Below are 23,134 nucleotides of genomic sequence, written 5' to 3'. Positions count from 1 at the left end.
AGTGTGAGTGGCACCCAGGGGGGCAGCAGGGGTTGGGGAGATCAAAAGAGATAGGGAAGGCTAGGCAGATGAAGCCCTGGGCTTCTTCTCTTTTGGGGTCTCAGCCAGAGAAAATAAAACTGGCTCAGCCAATTGCCTGATCCTTCTGTTTACCCAGAGCTATGTTTTACCCTGACACTCTCTGCTCTGGAAGGCGATAGCAGAAGGCACCCAGCAAGGACTGGGTAGGAAGGGAGTCAGCAGTTGAACAAGGGCTGCGCTGGACCCCTCAGCCATCCACTATCATACAGGAGGATGGAGACCCCCAACATGTCCACCCCTCTCAATTTCAGCCTACCTCCCAACTTCGGTAAGCGGCTCTCTGACCTGGCGCTGAGCGTCCGCCTGGTGCTTATGCTGTTCATCATCATGATCTCACTGGCCTGCACCATGGAGGTCAGCAAGATCAAAGTGCACTTCTGGAAGCTTAAGGGGCTGGTCGTCGCCCTGGTGGCACAGTATGGCCTCATGCCCCTCACTGCCTTTGGGCTGGGCAAGCTCTTCAAGCTGAACAACGTGGAGATGCTGGCCATCCTGATCTGCGGCTGCTCGCCGGGGGGCAACCTGTCCAACATCTTCAGTCTGGCGGTGAAGGGGGACATGAACCTCAGGTAGGACTGGGGATGACAAGGGAGCAACCTGGGGACAGGAGCAGTGTTGGAGACGTCATAATCAAGGGGAAGAACTGGGCTAAGCCAGGAGAGAGAGTGAATGGGGGCTGGCCGAACCCCGCAAGAGTGCTAGGGCAAGGGGTGGCTGGCATTTATTGGGGGGAGGCAGGTGCTGGGGTGCATCTTGGTTTAAGCATCAAGCCAAAGGAGTCAAGCTGATCTGGAGACACCCTTATACCCAGAGGTGTCTCTAGTGAGGCAAAAAGATTGCCTTCAAGGATTGCAGATTTAAACCGAAGTGGACTCCAGGGCACTGTGTTGTTGTCCCCAGCTGCTGTTGAGTCGATTCCAACTCATGGCAACCTTATGTGTACAGAGCAGAACTGCTCCATAGGGCTTCAGTACTGTAACCTTTTGTAAGCAGATCACCAGGTATTTCTGCTGAGGCACCCTTTGGTGGGTTTGAATGCTTAATAGTTGAGCACATAACTGTTCGTGCCACCTGGGGACTCCTCTGGAGCACTATACCAGCCCATGATTATGGGCAAGTTGTCTGCTTTGAGGCCAGATCTGAAAGGGGATACAGAATGGTTCCAAGCCTCTCCAGGGAAATCAAGGTTGCTTTGAACCAAATGAGCACCTTCAACAAGCTTTGTCCACCGGCCAGATAAAAGACGTAGGACTTGCTTTGCAGCAGGAAGGATTTGGATAAGATAATCAAAAAACAAAAAAAACCCAAGTCTGATGTCATCAAGTCGATTCTGACACTCAGATGTCTGCAGAGCAAAGGAAGAATTTCCAAAAATCCTCCAAATTATTCAGGCATCAGGGATGTGTGCCTCTTATCCTCCCCATCCTCCCAGCTGATGCAGGGATACTTCCAAACGAAGGTACAATCTAGTAGATCCAGGAATTTCCCCAGCACCAGCCCAGGGTATCCGGGGTCCTCACCTCAGACACACTAGTAAGGCGAAGACCAGCAGCATGCCCCGCCTAAAGCATTAGGAGCAGAAGTCGGTGAGGGCTTGCTCCATGGCCAGCATCCATGGACTGGTTGAACTCCATCCTTCCAAGCTGGTGGGGCTCTCTTGTTTTGAAAACCTCCCAGAGGGGGATATTTCAGATATTTCTCCAATTCCAGCAGCAGCCTGTGCTGAGGCTGAATAAAACTCACTGGTGGAAGCTTTCATCTAAGCCTCATGTTTCATGCCAGTTCCCTCTGGTTTGGTGTTGAGTGAAGATGCTATTCGATGCTATTCACTGAAATGCCATCAGAGAGTTTGCCAGCTTATATCTGTCAGCACTCTGTCCCTAGTTGAATTTTACTAAGAAAACCAACTAACTGGTGATGCAAAGTGAAGGCTGGGCCAATTTTTCAGTGAAAGAATGAGAGTTTTGGTTCACCAGAACCCAGAATCTGAGAAGCCTCAGGTTTTCTACCCATATGATTTAACCCTCACTGAGGTAGTGGATGGAGTCCCTGGGTGGTGCAAATAGTTAATGCACTCAGTTCCTAACCAAAAGTCTAGAGGTTTGAGTCTACCCAGAGGTGCCTCAGAAGAAAGGCCTGGCAATCTACTTCTGAAAAATCAGCCACTGAAAACCTTATGGGGCACAGTTCTACTCCGACACACATGGGTCATCGTGAGTCGGAGTAACTCCATGGCAACAGTTGTGTGAGGTAGTCAATGGGAAGGGAAGCACAAAGACGGAACTTGGCTTGTACAGTCTCCCACAGGAACATATTTCAATGTTCAACCACCTCACTATCAGGATATCCTTCCTGCTATCTAATCCAAAGCCCCCTGGGTAGCACAAATGCTTTGTACTCTACTATTAACCTAGATGTTGGCGGTTCGAACTCACCCAGCAACACCTCAGAAGGAAGTCCTGGCAATCTGCTTCTGTAAAAGATTATAGCCAAGAATACCGTATGGAACAGTTCTACCCTGTAACAATGGGGCTGCCAAGAATCAGAATCGACTCGATGGCAACAGGTTTTTGTTTTTTTTTTTTTTTTCAGTTTATCTAATCCAAATCCTTCTTGCTGCAAAGCAAACCCTAGGTCTTTTATCTGGCCTTGTGGACAAGGCTTGTCGCAGCCTCTATGTCATGAAAAGCTCTAACTGCACTTTAATACTGGTGTAGGCTGGGCAAAGTTTCATTCTACTATACATAACTTCGCCATGAGTTGGAACCAACTGGACAACAACTAAAAACAATGTCAAAGGAAGGAAGCAGGAAGTCAGGTGTCAGTGGAAGGTGATCTGTAGAAGAAGCAGAGCAGGGTGGGACAGAGTAAAGGACAATGGGAGAGTCTTTTAAGTGTGAGCGACCAGCTATCACAGCCTCATCAGCCAGTGGATGCTAACGAGGTTTCTCCAATACTGCCCACTGGGGTGGAGCACCCAGTGACTCAGGAGCATGATTCTGCATGGTCTCCTGATCACCACTTTGTCCACTCACCTTGGGATCATCACTGCTCCCAAGGCTCTGCAGGAGATAATGCTCTGTTGGTCAAGGCCACCTCCTGCTATAAAGCCCCTTTCCCCAAATAGATCCCCCATGCACAAAGACCTCATAGGCAGAGCTCGGATTTCATCATCTACCAGTATGTGCCGCCAGACTTTGAATTCCTATTTGAGTTCATCTGGGACAACTTGCTACATGTGTTGTAATAATGATAACGATACTGATAATGAATAAGAGCCTGTCACTGTACAGAACATCTTACCTGGATAAGTACATTTAATCCTCATAAACATCCTATAACTACCTTCGTTTTAGAGAGGAAGTGTCTGAGCCTTAACCAAAAAAAGCCAAATCCATTGCTGTCCAGTCAATTCTAACTCATAGCCACCCTTATAGAACAGAGTAGAACTGCCCTATAGGGTTTTCAAGGCTGTAATCTTTACCGGGGCAGACTGGTGGGTTTGAAGTTAATAAATTTTTCCAAGGTCTGGGTGGCTCCAGCGCCTGTGCATTTACTCAAAAATCTTCAGGGTAGGCGTGCACATAGTGAGGTGGCTGGAGGCTGATGGCCCACCTAGACAGCACGGCCCCTGGAAACAGGGCAGACACTCTCATCTCAGCAACTGGTGTCCTATGGGAGTTGCCAGGGCTTTCTGTTGTTCAAGAGAGATAGAATCTCCAATTTTTATTCAAAAATTTTACAAACGCTATGTAAGCCAAGAGATCCCTGGATGGTTCAAATGGCTTGCTCTCAACTACTAACTAAACAACTGCTAACCCAGCGGCACCACAAAAGGAAGGTCTGGAGATCTGCTTCTATAAAGATTACAGCCAAGAAAACCCTATGGAGCAGTTCTGCTCTGTCACACACGAGGCTGCCCTGAGTCAGAATCTACTCAAAGGCAATGAGTTTGGTTTTTTCGTTTGGTGAAGCCAGACAAAATGTGTTGAAGGGCCACATGAGGCTCAAAGTCTATCAGTTTAAGACTTCTCATGAAGCACAGCTCTATACTCTTTCCCACTTAGAGTGGAGAGGAATTATAAGACACCTATTCCATTTTACCGAGGAGGATGCTGAAGTCCAGAGACTTGCCAAAGATTTCCCAGAGTGCAGTGGTAAGTATCTCTAGAACCTAAGGCTCTCCTCTCAACATTGTTCTGCCTCTCAGATGGAGGGAGTCTAGGGTCAGCCAGCCATCACAGTCAGTCTGGGTATAGTCCCAGGAGGCTAAGCCACCAGGTGAACATGCCAAGGCAGCCAGACATGGCAGCTACTTCTTCAAGGATATCACTAGACAAGCTCCAAAAAATGCAGGTGATCCACAGGCAGGAGAAAATGCCCTCAACATTGAAGCGAGCCTGGACTGGTAAGGACAGAAGAGGGAGTGCCGGAAGGGAAATAATTGACATCCTTTACTGCCCTTGATGCCCCTCAAGCTCCTTTGCTCCCCCAACCAGTCCCACATCAGAGACCAGAACCAATAGCTAGGGGAAAAGAGACACAACCAAGGATTCCAACAGGTCTCCTCTGCATGACTTAAGGAGCCTAACCAGGATGAGACAGAAGCCCCAGGTTTGCATAAGTTTTTCACTTTCACCAGAGAGATGCCAACAGGTCATACAGAAGGCCACAGCAGGGTCTGTGTACTGCTCTGAGAACTTAGCAGGAAGGAAAAATAAAACCCCCTTTCCCTGACCATTTTGCCCCGAGTGGCAACCAGGCCCTCAATGTTACTATGGAGCAGGTTCCAATCTCCAGAACTAGAGTCTGGAAAAGTCACCTCCCACTCCTACCTCTCAGGGCAACCTGAGAATCACAATAGTCGCAAATACCAGCAAATTCCAAGATGAGTGTCCCTGACTAGCCCCCGGCATACCCTGGACCACAGGGTGCTCCAAGTCAGGGAGGCAGGTGTCACCTGGGCATGAGAAGGTTCCTGGAGGTCTAGGAGCAGCGTTCCCACCCACCACCTTTCTGAGCAGACAAGGCAAGGCACACCAAGTGCTAGACCAAATTCCAAAACTCCTGATGCACCAAGCCAAAGTAAACATGACCCCTCTTCTCAAGGACACCAAAAAAAGCACAAAGATGTGTGTGGCTTCTCACCTAAGTGGAGATCAATAGCTACCACTGAGGCCCCTATCTGAGCTCCTCCATCTCATTCCCACCCTTCTACTGGAATGTGGTGTTTAGCATTTCCATAGATCCTTTTACGCTATTACTGTGGTTGTTACTGTTGCGTGCTGTTGAGTTGATTCTGACTCATAGCAACCGCTCATAGAACTGCTCCGTATGGTTTCCTAGATTGTAATCTTTACAGGAGCAGACTGACAGGTCATTTCTTTCCTACAGCAGCTGGTGGGTTCAAACCGCCAAACTTTCAGTTAGCAGCTGAGCACTTAATTATACTATAATTTTTATTTTATGTATATATTCATAACCAAGATACATTATTGTTCTGTGTGATTTAATAATCAAAAAGTCCGTGGCTCAAACCACCAGTGACTCCATGGAAGACAGGTGTGGCAGTCTGCTTGCATGAGGATTACAGCCTTGGAAACCCTATGGGGCAGTTCTACTTTGCCCTTCAGAGTCACTATGAGTTGGAATCAGCTTGAAGGCAATGGGTTTTACATATATATGTTTTATATATATATTTTATATATAATGTTTTATATATATAATGTATATATAGTATGTTGCTATTGTTAGGTGCCGTCGAGTCAGTTCTGACTCATAGTGACCCCATGTACAATGGAAGAAAACACTGCCCAATCCTGTGCCATCCTCACAATCATTATTATGCTTGAGCCCATTGTTGCGGCCGTTGTGTCAATCCATGTCCTTGAGGGTCTTCCTCTTTTTCGCAGACCCTCTACTTTACCAAGCATGGAGTCCTTCTTCAGGGACTGATCCCTCCTGATAACATGTCCAAAGTACATGAGACGTAGTCTCGCCATCCTTGCTTCTAAGGAGCATTCTGGTTGTACTTCTGCCAACATAGATTTGTTGGTTCTTTTGGCAGTTCATGGTATATTCAATATTCTTCATATGGAGCCATGATGGGGCAGTGATTAAGAACTATGGCTGCTAACCAAAAGGTCGGCAATTCAAATTCACCAGCCCCTCCTTGGAAACCCCATGAGCAGATCTACTTTGTCCTATACGGACACTGTTAGTCAGAATTGACTTGATGGCTCTTAACCGCTGTGCCAGAAGAACTACCAAATTCTTAGAAGCAGGGTCAATGCTGTCAGGCCTAGCCTTCAACATGGCTTATCTAATATAATATCAAAAGCAGAAACAGCAAAACACAAAATAAATACATGTGGCCACATGAAAATTAAAATTTTTTCTTCATCAAAGACTTCACCCAAAATTTGAAAAGATAAGCTACTGACTGGGAGAACATTTTTAGAAACCATACATCTGACAAGAATCTAATAACCAAAATATATATAAAACTTTGAAAACTTAACAAAAAAAAGACAAATAACTCAATTATAAAATGAGCAAAAGGCTTGAATAGACATTTCAACAAAAAGGACATGCAAATGGCCACCAAACACATGAAAAGATACTCAGCATCATTACCCATCAGAGAGATGCATATCAAAACCATAATGAAAAACCATTTCACTCCCACTGGAATGGCTAAGATTTAAAAAATAGAAAATAACAAATGTTGGTGAGGACATGGGGAAATTGGAACCCTAACCCATTGCTGGTGGGAATGCAAAATAGTACACCCACTGGGGAAAACGGTGCTGCTGTTCTTCAAAAAACTAAAAATAGAACTACCATATGGCCCAGTGTCTCCATGCCTAGGTATACACTCAAAAGACTTGAAAGCAGAGATTCAAAAAGAGCCTTGTACACCGATGTTCATTGCAGCAGTATTCAGAATAGCTGAAAGGTAGAAACAACCTAAATGCCCATCAACAGATGAATGGATAAACAAAATTTGGTACATACATACATACAATGGAATATACTATTCAGCCAGTAGGAGAAATGAAGTCTTGATACATGCTACAGTATGGGTAGAGCTTGAAGACATTATGCTGAGTGAAATAAGCCAATCACAAAAGGACAAATATTTTATGAACTTACTTATACAAAAAGACAAAAAAAAGCAAATGTATAGAGAACAAAGTTTATTAGTGGTAGGAGGGAAGGGGAAAAGAGGGGTTAACAGTGATGGAAAAATCACATTGATTAAGGGTAGGGTTGCACAGTTGATTATTGTAATTGCTGTCAATAAAAAAAATAATAAAAAGTTGAATTGGCCAAAGTCATGTGGTAGATGCCTGCCTACCAACAATGACTGTCCTGACAGAGAACACAACAAAGAATCCCTGATGGAGCAGGAGAACAGTGGGGTACAGACCTCAAATTCTTATAAAAAGACCAGACTTAATGGTCTGACTGAGACTACAGGGACCCCAGAAGTCATAGTTCCGAAGCCAACTCTTTAGACAGGGATTAGACTGGACTATAAGACAGAAAATGATACTGGTGAGGAGTGAGCTTCTTGGCCCAAGAAGACACATGAGACTATGTGGGGGCAGCTCCTGTCTGGAGGTGAGATGAGAAGGCAGAGCGGGACAGGAGCTGGTTGAATGGACATGGGGAATACAGGGTGAAGAGGAGTGTGCTGTCTCATTAGGGGGAGAGCAGCTAGGAGTATATAGCAAGGTGTGTACGTTTGTGTATGAAAGACAGACTTGATTTGTAAACCTTCACTTAAAGCACAATAAATTTTTTTAAAAAGTTGTGTGATAGATACATTTACAACAATGACAAAAAAAAAAAGAGTAGCTGTTGAGCCTGCTTATATACAACCAAACACCAAACGTATGTACAAAAAATGGTATTTGGTTCCCCGGTTTGGAGGGTTAGGGTCATGGTTTCATGGGTCATCCCAGTTAATTGGCCTAGTAATGTATTTAGTGCCTCTGTTCTACCTCCTAGTTCGATGCGTAGTGCCTGGGGTCTTAAAAGGTTGTGAGCGCCCGTCTAAGTCGCAACAGTTGGTCTCTATTCACCTGGAACAATAGAGGAAGGAGAGTCAGGAACAGGAGGAGAGAATGGAATGTGTGGCTAATTGCCTCTATGAACAACTGCCTCCTTTGCTCTGAGACCAGAAGAATTGGATGGTGCCGGGTTACCATTACTAAACATTTTGATCAAAGATTCCATAAAAAGAATCCTGATCAAAAGAGGGAAAATGTAGAACAGAATTTCAAATTTTCATGGACTCTAGAATTTCTGGAGCCATGGAGGGTGGATGAACCCCTGAAACTATTGCCCTAAGATAATCTTTGAACCTTGAACCAAACATATCCCTTGAAGTCTTCTTAAAGAGAGTAATAGTTTATCATAACTAGTGGAAAAAAGGTCTACCTTGAGAATTATGCTCTTTTAAGAACTATCTATATGGGATCAAATTGACAACAGCAATTCAGAAGATCAGATGGGATCCTTAGGAGGCAGTGAGTTTATGTGAATGAGGGAAGAACAACTCAGAAAAAGTGGGTGAGAATGATTACACAACTTGAAGAATGTAATCAATGTCACTAAGTTGCACATGTAGAAACTATTGAATTGTGTGTGTTTTGCTGTGTATATTTTCAACAAAATAAATTTTAAAGGAAAAAAACCTAAATGATATTTAAAAAAAAAAAAGGAAATGAAGCATGTCACTTCAGTTATATGGAGCACGTAAAGCTCTTAGCTCAGTGCCTGGCACAAAGCTGGCACTCATCAAAATAGTCTGTATTAATGGGCTCTCTCTTTGCTCTTCCTATGTCTCCTACCCAGCGTTGTGATGACCACCTGCTCTACCTTCCTTGCCCTGGGCATGATGCCCCTCCTCTTGTACATCTATTCCACAGGGATCTATGATGGGGACCTGAAGGACAAGGTGCCCTATGGAGGCATTGCGGTCTCACTGGTCCTGATTCTCATTCCCTGCAGCATAGGGATCTTCCTCAAGGCCAAGCAGCCACAATATGTGCGCTATGTCATCAAGGTAAGAACCTGGGGGTCCACCATCATCTCAGGGTGTGGCTTGAGGCAAGCCACTCAGGTTTTTTCAAATTCATTCCTGTTTAAAAAAAAAAAAAAAGACTATTATTGCTACTACTACATCTACTTCATGGGATTTTAAGTAGTACCTGGAAATACTTTAGAAAAGTTAGGTGGAAAAATTTGAAAAACCACTACAGACACAATTATAAACTATATTCACTATGCTGGTAATAAAATTAAACTTGTATTAAGCACCTACTAGATGCTAAGTTTTATGCTAGACACTGAGGAATCACTGTCTTCAAAGACTTTAAACTGATTTGCAGAAACTGAAGAGTACAATCAGGTACTGGCAGAATGCATGGAGATGAGATTAGTGAGGGCCAGGGTGGTCAATGAAGGCTTCTTGGAGGGGAAGGGGCTTTTACGCCAGAACATAAAGGGTAGGATTTGGTAAGCCTGGAGATGAGGCCCAATAGAGAAGTTCAGAGGAGTACCAAGGGCAAATTTTTTTTTATTGTGCTTTAAGTGAAAGTTTACAATTCAGGTCAGTTTCTCATCCAAAAACTTATGCACACATTGTTATGTGACCCTAGTTGCCCAAGGGCAAACTTGACCGACCTGACAAGAAGCTAGCGGGGAAGAGACCAGGAGAGAAAAAGAGGTGTAGGTGTTCCCACAATTTCAGGAGAGGCACAGGAGGGAGCGAAGTGGGTGAGGCCACAGAGAGTTTGGGGGACACCGTGGTCATAGACAGGGCATCATGCCATACCTTGTCCTCAGAAGAAGCAAAGATCCACAGACTTAGAGTGCTGCCCCGGTCTCTCTACCAACTTTTGTGACCTTGGAGCTCAGTCCCTTCCAGTCTCCCCTCTGGCTCACTGTTCATCCTCCAAAACCCCAGGGCCAAGGCTTTGTCCTGGTCCTCAGTAAGAACTTAGTACCCTGACATCCTGAGGGTGTGCTGCTTGGGGACTTGACAGCAGCTTTGGACCTGCGGCCCCTCCCCTCACTCACATGTTTTAAACGTCCCTACTATGGGCCAGTTCTACTCTGTCCTATAGGGTCGCCATGAGTCAGAATCGACTCGACGGCACTGGGTTTGATTTTGGGTATATGGGCAGGCTCTTCACAATCAGCACTGACTCAGGTTCACGTTTCTCCTACCTTAAAAAAAAAAAATCCTCACCAGGTTCCCATTTCCCATTCCAGCTAACACCTAGCCAGGCTTCAGAAAAACACACACACATACTACACCTTCCATTTCCACCACACTGTCACCAAACCACTCTCACGAGCAAGCCCTCAACAGTTTTAGATCATTGAATTCCTCTCTTCCCTCCAACGTCTCCCTTCCACCTAGCATCTTGATGACCACCTGCTCTACCGTCCTCAACAAATCCAATGGACGTTTCTCAATTCTTCCTTGACCTTGTAGCAGCCTTTGACATGATTGACCATGGCTTCATTCTCAAAAGCCTTCTTCCTCAGTTTCGGTGACTCGGAGCTCTCCTGCTTTCCTACCACCTCTCTGGCAGTTCTTTTTAGACTCCCTTGTGTGTACCTCTGCTGAAAGCTGCTACTTCTCTGGATTCAGTCCAAGCCTTCTGCTTTCCTTACCAGACTTCCCCTTGCCCAGGATCTCCCCGTCCCAAGATCTGGTCCATCTCAGGTCTGCAAATACCATCTACGACCAGATGACTTCCAGAACAGTATCTTTACTCCTGAGTTCTTTAACTGCAAATCATTTTATTAACTGCCAGACCTTTCTACCTGAATATAACTCAGGCATTTAAAACTCAGTATGTCTTAAATTACAGTCATCTCCTCCCCATGTGATCTTGTCAGTGAATGGCACTGTATCCGCCCAACTGCCTGAGCCAGAAACTTGAAGGTCAGTCAACATTCCTCTTCTTGCCCCCTCACACTCATCTATGAGCAACTGTCAATTCTACCTTCCATCACTTGAATCCATCCATTCCTCTCCACTGTCTTCATTCAGGCCACCGTCCTCTCTCACTAGAAAACTGCAATAACCTTCTAACTGGGCTCCCTGGCTGTTTTAACCTGAGAGTGGAGGTATAAAATACAAATTGTACCATGTCACTCCACTGCTTAAAGCCCTCATAGGTTTCTTACTCCCCTCCAGGACAGAGTTAAAACTCCTTCATGTGGCTCCTCACACCTTTTTTGATCTGACTTTAGGTCTCCTCTGCAGTCTCAGCTTTTTTCTCTTTGCACATGCCTTTCTTTCCTTCTGGAACACTCCCCTCCCAGCTCCCACTTCACTCACATTTCACTGAACTCACCCTTCAAGGCTCAAAACAAATAGCACTTCCTCCAGGAAGCCTTCCGTAATTCCTCAAGCCAGGGAAGGATGCTTGTCCTATGTGCTCCCATATGAGCACCTGCCTCTTGTAACACTTATCACACTGTATTATAATTAACTGTTCATTTTTAGTCCCCACTCACCTGCAAGTTCCTCAGGAAGGTCCCAAGGCTGGGTCTTTGAATAACTAATGAATCCCCAGCACCTATCACAATGCCCTTCACAAAGCTAATGCCTGGGAATAAAGAAATAAAGGAATGAAGAACAAGCCCTGTCTCCTGCTACCTGTGTCTTCCATACATCAACAGGAAAACAAATAGTGTTGTTTGTTTCCATCATTTCATTTATTCAAGATAGTTTGGGGGGATATAAGAATTTAAAAAATGAACATTTGAAGTTACCACAGAGTCATTTAATGCACTGCCCCCATTTTATAGGTGAGAAAACTGAGGGCCAGAACCTCAAGGTCACACTGCTAGTGACAACTGATATTAGAACATACACCTTTTAACCTCAGAATAACTTTAATTAAAAATGTTCTTTTTGTGAGGTAAACTTTCATCTAAAGCGCAATTTTAAAAAATTAATTTTAAAAAATGTTCTTTTGAGGATGCAGAAAGTAGAATCTGATCTTAAAGCTGGAAAGGCCTTCAAGATAAAGTCCAGTCTCCTGCCTTATAGAATAACAGAATAACTGAAGTCCAGAGAAGTTGCCGGCAGAGCCAGGATTATCAATCAGCCTCCCGTTCCTGTTCTGTTGCCCTTTCCACCACTCAATTGCACAATGAAAATGGAGTCAAAATAACCCCAGAGAACATTAAGAGCTAGGAAATACCTGGGCCAGAAAGACAGGCATCAATGACAAGGGACTGCATCTGAAAGGTAATCTGCAAATCGCAGGCGTTCCTTGGACCCACTTAGGCCCTGGCTACACCTCCAGGTTTAAACAATAAGGCCAACAGATCCAACTTGTCCTAACACTCCCAAGCTGGAATCACTCCTGTGAGGATGCAGACAAACACGTGGGTCAAGGTGCAAAGGCTAAGGTTTCCTTATTTTTATGGTTCTTTGAGGGTGGTACACATCCTTCACCTCCCTATCCCATAAAATACAGTGAGTGCCAAGCTGAAAAATGAGGAAAAAATGGCCCCAGCTTCTTGGTACACTTAACCTTCCTAGAACTTTTCAGACCAAAATAACCCCTAAGAGCTGGCTCATAGCAGAAGGTATCTGCACAAAGTCTGCTTAACGAGTTGCATTCCCTAGTGAAAGGTCACAGTTAGAAATGTAGAGGTACAATTTCAGGAATGCCCCATTTTGAAAGGCAACTTAACACTTTGACTTACCCATGCAAGGGTTTAAGCAGAGGCTATATGGTCAGACGGTTGACGAACCTGGTAACGAGGTCCAGGAGCCACGTTCACCGCAGGCCACCTGCCACTCTAATAATATGTTCCACGAGTCCACTGACTCAACCACCGTACCTATGCCTTTCCCATAGCCGCTGCTGCTACTGATGAACTCGTTCTCCTTTGCCTCATAGCTTCTGCTAACTCGTGGCTTCTGCTGCTCTCAGGCTTGGTCTTTCAGCACATGTCCCTGCTATTGCTTCCCTCTCTGTAATTCTGCAGACTCCCTAAATGAGAGGATCTGCTTGGTTTGACCACTCATCAACCTCTGTAGACCACCCTCGTGGGCAGAATTTGGGCCAGGTTATCTCTTTGACCACTAGCAAGCTGATGAGTGGGCACTCACCCCAATCAGCTGTGACCAGGGCAGTTAAGTTAGATGGTACAAAACATGGTGATTCATGAAGCAACTACCCAGGGACACTTGCCTCTGCGGGAAGTTGTGGACTTGAGATTTCCACACGTGAGAACAGCAGGAAACTTTAGGATGTTAAGATCCTCTCTTTTACTTACAATAGGAGCTACAATTTAGTGCTTCCTCTATGCCAGACCCTGTGCCAAAATTTTTATATGCGTTGCTTCACTTAATCCTCAAAACCACTTGTTGTTGTTGTTACGTGCCGTCGACTCAGTTCCGACTCATAGCGACCCTATGCACAACAGAACGAAACACTGCCCGGTCCTGAGCCATCCTTACAATTGTTGTTATGCTTGAGCCCATCGTTCCAGCCACTGCGTCAATCCACCTCGTTCAAGGTCTTCCTCTTTTCCGCTGACCCAGCACTCTGCCAAGCATGATGTCCTTCTACAGGGACTGATCCCTCCTGACAACACGTCCAAAGTATGTAAGACGCAGTCTTGACATCCTTGCCTCTAAGAAGCATCCTGGCTGTACTTCTTCTAAGACAGATTTGTTCGTTCTTTTGGCAGTCCATGGTGTATTCAATATTCTTCACCAACGCCACAATTCAAAGGCGTCAACTCTTCTTCGGTCTTCCTTATTCATTGTCCAGCTTTCACATGCATATGATGTGATTGAAAATACCATGGCTTGGGCCAGGCACACCTTAGTCTTCAGGGTGACATCTTTGCTCTTCAACACTTTGAAGAGGTCCTTTGCAGCCGATTTGCCCAATGCAATGCGTCTTTTGATTTCTTGACTGCTGCTTCCGTGGCTGTTGATTGTGGATCCAAGTAAAATGAAATCCTTGACAGCTTCAATCTTTTCTCCATTTATCATGATGTTGCTCATTGGTCCAGTTGTGAGGATTTTTGTTTTCTTTATGTTGAGGTGTAATCCATACTGAAGGCTGTGGTCTTTGATCTTCATTAGCAAGTGCTTCAAGTCCTCTTCACTTTCAGCAAGCAAGGTTGTGTCATCTGCATAACGCAGGTTGTTAATGAGTCTTCCTCCAGTCCTGATGCCCCATTCTTCTTCATAGAGTCCAGCTTCTCGGTTTATTTGTTCAGCATGCAGATTAAACATGTATGGTGGAAGAATACAACCCTGCCACACACCTTTCTTGACTTTAAACCAATCAGTATCCCCTTGTTCTGTCCGAACAACTGCCTCTTGATCTATGTAAAGGTTCCTCATGAACACAATTAAGTTTTCTGGAATTCCCATTCTTCACAGTGTTATCCATAGTTTGTTATGATCCACACAGTCGAATGCCTTTGCATAATTAAGTAAACATCCTTCTGGTATTCTCTGCTTTCAGCCAGGATCCACCTGATATCAGCAATGATATCCCTGGTTCCACATCCTCTTCTGAAACCAGCCTGAATTTCTGGAATTTCCCTGTCAATATACTGTTGCAGCCGTTTTTGAATGATCTTCAGCAAAATTTTGCTTGCGTGTGATATTAATAATATTGTTCGACAATTTCCACATTCAGTTGGATCACCTTTCTTGGGAATAGGCATAAATATGGATCTCTTCCAATCAGTTGGCCAGGAAGCTGTCTTCCATATTTCTTGGCATAGACGAGTGAGCCCTCCAGCGCTGCATCTGTTTGTTGAAACATCTCAATTGATATTCCATCAATTCCTGGAGCCTTGTTTTTCGCCAATGCCTTCAGCAGCTTGGACTTCTTCCTTCAGTACCATCGGTTCCTGATCATATGCCACCTCTTGAAATGGTTGAATATCGACTAATTCTTTTTGGTATAATGACTCTGTGTATTCCTTCCATCTTCTTTTGATGCTTCCTGTGCCGTTTAATATTTTCCCCATGGAATCCTTCACTACTGCAAGTCGAGGCTTGAATTTTTTCTTCAGTTCTTTCAGCTTGAGAAGTGCTGAGCGTGTTCTCCCCTTTTGGTTTTCCATCTCCAGCTCTTTGCACATGTCATTGTAATACTTTATTTTGTCTTCTCTAGAGGCCCTTTGAAATCTTCTGTTCAGTTCTTTTACTTCATGAATTCTTCCTTTTGCTTTAGCTGCTCGATGCTCAAGAGCAAGTTTCAGAGTCTCTTCTGACACCCATCTTGGACTTCTCTTTCTTTCCTGTCTTTTCAGTGACCTCTTGCTTTCTTCATGGTTGATGTCCTTGATGTCACTCCACAACTCCTCTGGTCTTCGGTCACTAGTGTTCAGTGCGTCAAATCTGTTCTTGAGATGATCTCTAAATTCAGGTGGGATATATTCAAGGTCATATTTTGACTCTCGTGGACTTGCTCTGATTTTCTTCAGTTTCAGCTTGAACTTGCATATGAGCAATTGATGGTCTGTTCCACAGTCGGCCCCTGGGCTTGTTCTGACTGATGGTATTGAGCTTTTCCATCGTCTCTTTCCACAGATGTAGTCAATTTGATTTCTGTGTGTTCCATCTGGCAAGGTCCATGTGTATAGTCGGCATCTATGTTGCTGAAAGAAGGTATTTGCAATGAAGAAATCGTTGGTCTTGCAAAATTCTGTCATTCAATCTCCGGCATTGTTTCTATCATCAAGGCCATATTTTCCAACTACTGGTCCTTCTTCTTTGTTTCCAACTTTTGCATTCCAATCGCCAGTAATTATCAATGCATCTTGATCTCATGTTCGATCAATTTCAGACTGCAGCAGTTGATAAAAATCTTCTATTTCTTCATCTTTGGGCCTAGTGTTTGGTGCATATATTTGAATAATAGTCGTATTAACTGGTCTTCCTTGTAGGCGTATGGATATTATCCTATCACTGACAGCGTTGTACTTCAGGATAGATCTGGAAACGTTCTTTTTGATGATGAATGCAACACCATTCCTCTGCGAGTTGTCATTACCAGCATAGCAGACTATATGATTGTCCGATTCAAAATGGCCAATACCAGTCCATTTCAGCTCACTAATGCCTAGAATATCGATGTTTATGTGTTCCATTTCATTTTTGACGATTTCCAATTTTCCTAGATTCATACTTCGTACATTCCAGGTTCCGATTATTAACGGATGTTTGCAGCTGTTTCTTCTCATTTTGAGTCATGCCACATCAGCAAATGAAGGTCCCGAAAGCTTTACTCCATCCACATCGTTAAGGTCGACTCTACTTAGTGTTATATTATTCTCTTCATTTTACTTAAGGAGGTGGAATCTCAGATTCAGAGACTTGCCAAAGATGATACTGCTAGAGACTGGCAGAGCAAGCATGCATACCTGGGTTACACCACAGTCTGTGCTCATAACCACTCCTTCACCCGCAAGAACGGGAAGAGAGTGAGGCTTGGAGAGTGAACACCCATACAGAAGAGGATGGCTTCTGGTTTCATGGACAATTCCTGTAGCCCAATGCCCCTTAAGTTATATTACTCTGTTGATGGGGTAAAAACTATTCGTCACTGGGTAGAGGATAAGTCCAAAAGGCAGAAATCTAAAAGGAGAAATCCATTCAAAATGCAAGGGCAAACAGGGTAGCCCACCAGTTAATATGAAGTGTTTCAACAGAACTTGAGCATTGGCTATTGATGGGACCTGTGAAAGTCCTGCCTGTCCTGGGATAGCACCCCTAGTCAGTACAGGTGATGTTTTACTGATCACGTCAGGTGCAGCCTGGATTATAAGCATGGAAACGCAAAGCTGTGCGGCTGGAATTTCAGCAATTTAAGTAATTGTTTAAAAGCCACAACTTTGTGAATGTAATTCATGCCACTGAACTGTACACTTCAAAATGGTTAAAATGGCAAATTTTATGGTATTTTACCACAATAAAAGTTACTAAAATGCTACATACATGAATAAACTAGAAACTGAACCAACACACACAACCATTATGAAATAACAAGGTAAGCTTGAGAAAAGCTTGCTATACGCTTCTTTACTCAGACGATGACAGGGTCAAAGAACTTCTAGTGTATGCATACATGTTCATCAACTTGGAGAGTGTCATTCTCTAAAATACAGACATGGAAGTACACTTTGAGAGCTGGCATTCTTATGAAAAATCTTAGCATTATAATTTTCATCATAAATCTACCTACTGAAAATTTTAAATGCCAAATAAGATGCAACTAATTTTAAAATAAAACAAGTGAAAGCGTATCATTGCTCCCAATAAATGCTGCCTCCAAAGCAGGTTACCTGGGGTAGGGTGGACTCTCTCCAAAGATGCTATTATCACCCAAAGACATTTCTGAAACTTCTTTTGGGACTTTCTTTCATATCCAATTTGCAGATCGCTTAAGGTGGTGTGTCCCTTTACAGTTACACATCATTGTGGGTCTAAAACTGTATTACCTGGCTTGCTCATCCACCTTCTTCACCAGCTTCACTTCAAATGACTTTTGGCAATTTCCAGAAGCCAAACTCATCTCAAATGGATGAAGCTCCTACCCACAACAGAGGTATTTGAGACAGTGTGACAGGTTCTAATAATCTTTAATGAGTTACAAGACATTTTGAGCAATGGCAGTCTTGTACGAGTGTGTATACAAGCTCCAGAGATGACTTTTAAAGAATTTTTCATTTACAAGAGGAACACAGCACTTCACTAAAAACCTGCTTTCCAGAGCTATGCTTAGCTGAGTTTTTAGTAATAAAAATGTTAAAAAGGTCTCTGCTGCCAAGAAGCTTCCTACCTACCAGTAAGAAATCTGGAAAAGATGGAACATAAAGGTCTTTCATATTTCCTTCCACTTCAAATACCGAATTTTTAAGAAGTTAAAATGTTTCCACCTATCTCCACCACCCTCCTACTTGCATCTTCTTGCCCTCCTTCCCAGGGAGGGATGATCTTCCTGCTTTTGTTTACTGTGGTCATCTCAGTCCTCGCTGCCATCAACGTGGGCAAAAGCATCATGTTCGTCATGACACCACACTTGCTGGCCACCTCCTCCCTGATGCCTTTTATCGGCTTCCTGATGGGCTACATTCTCTCTGTCCTCTTCCGCCTCAATGAACAGTAAGTATCACTTTAGGTCCCACTATTCCCTAAGGCTCATTCTTCTGCTAGTCCCTCAGGAAAAAGATAGGAGCTAGGAATCTGAGATGTGGGGGAGGTATTTTCTTAGCAATATGTTCAAATGTGCCAATTAAACAAGGAACTTCGGACTGTGAGAAATACTGGGGAGGGAATGTACTGAAGGGGGTAGAAACATTAACACAAAACCAGAGAACAAGGGCATCTAATCATCCAAACAGTAAGAGCTACCCGCAAAGTACTGCCCTCCAGAGCCACAGATTCCGTCTTCTCCCACCCAATTCCCTGGTAGTTAATGGCACTGGGGCGGCTTCACGTTATTGACAGGTATTGAGAATAGGCCTCTCGCTTTTCCAATTTTCCTTCTCTGCATAGACTTTGGTCCTCACTGAGTGACAGTCAGCTCTTCTAATGGCACTCAAGAGCTGAAGCTGTGGAACTCTGCTATAATCTAACTCAGTTCACAAACACAACCGCCACTTTAGGGGAAGAGTCCATTTGCGAGCATGGTGTGGGAACGTCAGGTATCCTGTCTAAACAGAGCAGTACCACATTTCAGGGACTTTTCCTCTTTTCTGCCACAGTAAACAAATACTTACCCAGCAGTCTAAGCAAAAATAATCATCTATTTTTTAGTATAAACTGAGAACACATTCTTTTGTGGTTACGAGACGGGGGAGGGAGGGAGGGTGGGAGAGGGTTATTTACTGATTAGTTAGCAGATAAGAACTACTTTAGGTAAAGGGAAGGACAATATACTGGACTGGACCAAAAGGAAAGAAGTTTCTGGGATAAACTGAATGCTTCGAAGGTCAGCGGAGCAAGGGCGGGGGTTTGGGGACTATGGCTTAACGGGTCTTCTAAGTAAATTGGCATAATAAACTCTGTTATGAAAACATTCTGCATCCCACTTTGAAGTGTGGTGTCTGGGGTCTTAAATGCTAACAAGCGACCATCTAAGATGCATCAATTGGTCTCAACCCATCTGGATCAAAGGAGAATGAAGAACACCAAGGTCACACGAAAACTATGAGCCCGAGACAGAAAGGGCCACATGAACTAGAGACTTACATCATCCTGAGACCAAAAGAACTAGATGGTGCCCGGCCACAACCAATGACTGCCCTGACAGGGAACACAACAGAGAACTCCTGAGGGAGCAGGAGAACAGTGGGATGCAGACCCCAAATTCTCATAAAAAGACCAGACCTAATGGTCTGACTGAGACTAGAAGAATCCCTGCGGTCATGGTCCCCAAACCTTCTGTTGGCCCAGGACAGAAACCATTCCCGAAGACTACTCATCAGACAATGAAGGGACTGGACAATGGGCTGGAGAGAGATGCTGATGAAGAGTGAGCTACTTGTATCAGGTGGACACTTGAGACTGTGTTGGCATCTCCTGTCTGGAGGGGAGATGGGAGGGTAGAGAGGGTTAGAAACTGGCAAAATGGTCACGAAAGGAGAGACTGGAAGAAGGGAGCGGGCTGACTCATTATGGGGGAGAGTAAATGGGAGTTATGTAGTAAGGTGTATATAAGCTTGTATGTGACAGACTGACTTGATTTGTAAACTTTCACTTAAAGCACAATAAAAATTATTTAAAATAAATAAATAATCATCATCTATTTTTAAAACCACACAAACATAATAGATACCAAATTACCTATAGGGTTGCTATGAGTCAGAATCGACTCGAGGGCATTTTATATATGTAACACATGGTGACGCAGTGAGCCAAGAATCTGCCAGTGACAACTCAGTGATGTGGATTTTCATCAGAGAGGGTAACGCAGATTGCCACAGATGGTCACACCACCAATGTCATCACAGTATGCTCACTCATGGTTCTTGGTTTTCAAGTGGGTAACAAGTATTTTAACACACTGAATTTCAATGCAAAGAATTAAATGTGTATTCACTAAACGTAAACATCCCATTCCTCAAAGCATAAAATGTAAAGCATAATCAACAGAATGTTTTCCAAAAATGGAGCTGACTCCAGTCCTTTTTTTTTTTAAGTCATCATGCATATAGGGGTTAATGGTGTCCAAGCCAGAAACATTTGGGACAGGAAAAGGTCCTGAACACTTCAGATAATTGTCCCCCATGTACGACTGACATAACCACTGAATACTGCTTCACTTCTATCCCTCACCAGGCAGACATTTCTCCAGATTTTAATATGGCAATCCTACAATAGTAGACAAAACATACATTCCCGACCTACTCAAAAATCTCACAAAAATTCTGATGTTAATCTACTAGTCACCATTCTCACATAACTAGTGTTTTTAACAGATGGGGCAACCTGGATTTTCTTGAACCCACATGCCTTCCACACACCTGGTTTACATTCTCTTCCCATGCAGCTCCTAGTCTCTGGGAGGGAGGGGAAAAGCAAGTAAAGTTGCACCCTCACATCTTTTCTGATGGTACATGAGGCTGGTTTTTTCACTTGCACAGGTGCAGACGCACTGTGAGCATGGAGACTGGTTGCCAAAATAAACTCTGCTCCACCATCCTCAACGTGACCTTTCCTCCTGAAGTTATTGGACCACTTTTCTTCTTTCCTCTCCATGATTTTCCAGATTGGAGAAGGACTTCTCTTCATTGCCATCTTTCGGTGCTATCAGAAAACCAAGCCTCCCAAGGGTGAGTATTAAATCATCCCCTTGAGTTCTGCTTCCACGTTGGACCTGCTCTTGCCAGCAAGCCTCCGGCATGGACTGTTTGGATAAGTGACTCCTATGAAATCACTAGAAACCAGATAGCATCAAGAATTACTCAAGGGGCCTCAAACAGCCAAGGCTACTTCCATTAACTGCCTCCATCTCTGCCTTCTAGCTGGGAGAACCAAACTGTGGGTGGAGTTTGCCTCATGGGACTTCGGCAATTTTGACCACTTTGTCTAAGTGGCGATAGGGTTCAGCATGAGGAACAGCAGAGAACTGCCTTGAATATTAGTTTTGAGTTATGATTAGTTATGTGAAAGGCCCCTATCCACAAAAGTTGGGGAAGCTTCTGTGCCCTTCAGGACCAGGTTCTCATATCCTGGAACCAGGTCAGACTCCCAGCACCACTGGCATTGCCATGAGGGGAAACAATACTAAAACAATGAGGCCTAATAACCCAGATTCAAACTGACTTCTTAAATTCTGGTTACACTATAAACCATTAAGCACAAGCCTGTTGAAGTCATTATCACATAATAAAGTGATTTCTGAGTAACTTCCTAGCTGATGGCACCTTTTTATAAGGTGCTCAGAGTATTTCATTATCTTCAAAATATTATCAAACCCCAAGAAAGCCCAGAGTCCCTTCCTCAATGGGTACCTTAACTCCAAATAGTTTTTTTTCAAATCCAGTAAATACCACCTTACTTGGTAACACATTTCAGTACACAGTTTTTAACTCTAATAGAACACCATCATATCCTTCCTAGTCACGTAACCAAATCCTTCAACTGCCCCTTATTTCCCATGCTCTTAATGGTCCCTTCAAAACCCTTTCTAGTCCCTGGGGACTGTGATTTACACTCTAGGAGGAAGGTACAACTTCTCCTAGAGGCATTCAGTATCTTGTAGTAGCAAATGCAGTCTCTTCCCCCTTTACCATTAGGAAAAACCTTGGTCAAGCAGCTAAAAATAAACCATAAATGGCTGACTACATTCCAGAACCATTTTAGCTGCTTTGGTTTAAAAGTACAGTGGAGTTGTGGGGAAAAAACCTAGTCTGATGCTTGCCTGAGAGCAGCTCAGACTTGGTGCCCCATGAAGCCCCCCCACCCCCCGAAAAAGAGAGAAGCTTCCCAGGTTTGAAATCTTAATGCACCCAAGGGGCAGATACTGAGTCCTCATGCTCTCAGGACAGAAAAAGAACTTCCCTCACGATGCGTATCAGAAGACTAGGGGGAACCAGCTGCAAAACCAAGCTAAAGCAGCTATTTCTTTGGGACTAATGGGTTATAAGGACTCCTAAACATCTTTGCTCAGACTGAAGACTGTCACAAAAAATTTTTGTGCTTTTGATCCCTGAACGCTTCTACCACATGATGGTACAGAAAGGGGAGAACTGGAAAGGTGGAACCTGACTCCTGTCGTCACAGCTCCTCAGGGGGTAGACCAAACATAATCAAACCCAAAGAGGGAGTTCACCCTTGGGAATACTCCCCTCTCAAGCTTTCTCTCTGGCCCCTCCTTGCGCCCAGAACACATCCGTCATCCTTGCTTACACAAACACATTTCCTCCATTCTTTATGTACAATAAAGTTTAGATGGGTTGATAAAGCCTTAATACTCTTATTAGGCCTTTTATTACTAGTCTTACCTCTAGGGAAGTTGGAAAAATAAACTCTTCCTCAGTTTAAATCATGGAAGGACAGACAGTAAAAGCTATATATATACACACACACACACACCTCAGCACACACCTAGGGGTGAACTGGTATTCTTTTATCTTCCAGATTGAGCAAGCTTGTGTCAACGTTTTCTCCCTACGCTCCCTTCATCTTTTGTACCTTTACAGATAAAACAAAAATGATCTACACAGCTGCCACAACTGAAGAAACAAATCCAGCAGCTCTGGGAAACAGCACCTACAAAGGGGAAGAATGCTCCATTTGCACAGCCTAGCCCTCCTCACAGTGGCCTGGATCTGGTTAGAGGGCAATTCAGAAAATCAGTGATATTCTACAGAGAACAGCAATGATCTTAACTCATCTTGTCTGAATAACACATTCCTTCAGCAGAACCCCTCAGAATCATCAAGCCTTGGCCTTGAGGACAGAGTGGATGTCTACACCGGAAGCCTCATCTACCCCAGCTTAGATTTTGACATGTTTTTAAAA

The 23,134-nt window shown here is 43.9% G+C and overlaps 1 protein-coding gene across 1 annotated transcript; it reads left to right on the top strand.

Moving 5' to 3' along the window:
* Window positions 1-294: 294 nt before the first annotated feature.
* Window positions 295-22,919, top strand: SLC10A1 (solute carrier family 10 member 1). Its single transcript, XM_049898388.1, is given in 6 exon segments — window positions 295-650; window positions 8,947-9,157; window positions 18,090-18,268; window positions 20,752-20,862; window positions 20,864-20,940; window positions 22,813-22,919. Coding segments are annotated over 6 exon segments (1,041 nt in total).
* The last annotated feature ends 215 nt before the right edge of the window (window positions 22,920-23,134 follow it).

The sequence above is a fragment of the Elephas maximus genome, chromosome 10 (genome assembly GCF_024166365.1).
Source record: "Elephas maximus indicus isolate mEleMax1 chromosome 10, mEleMax1 primary haplotype, whole genome shotgun sequence".
In the NCBI taxonomy this organism is placed as follows: Eukaryota; Metazoa; Chordata; class Mammalia; order Proboscidea; family Elephantidae; genus Elephas; species Elephas maximus.
The sequence above is the reverse complement of the archived record's forward strand: the minus strand, read 5'-3'. Positions and strand labels throughout refer to the sequence as shown.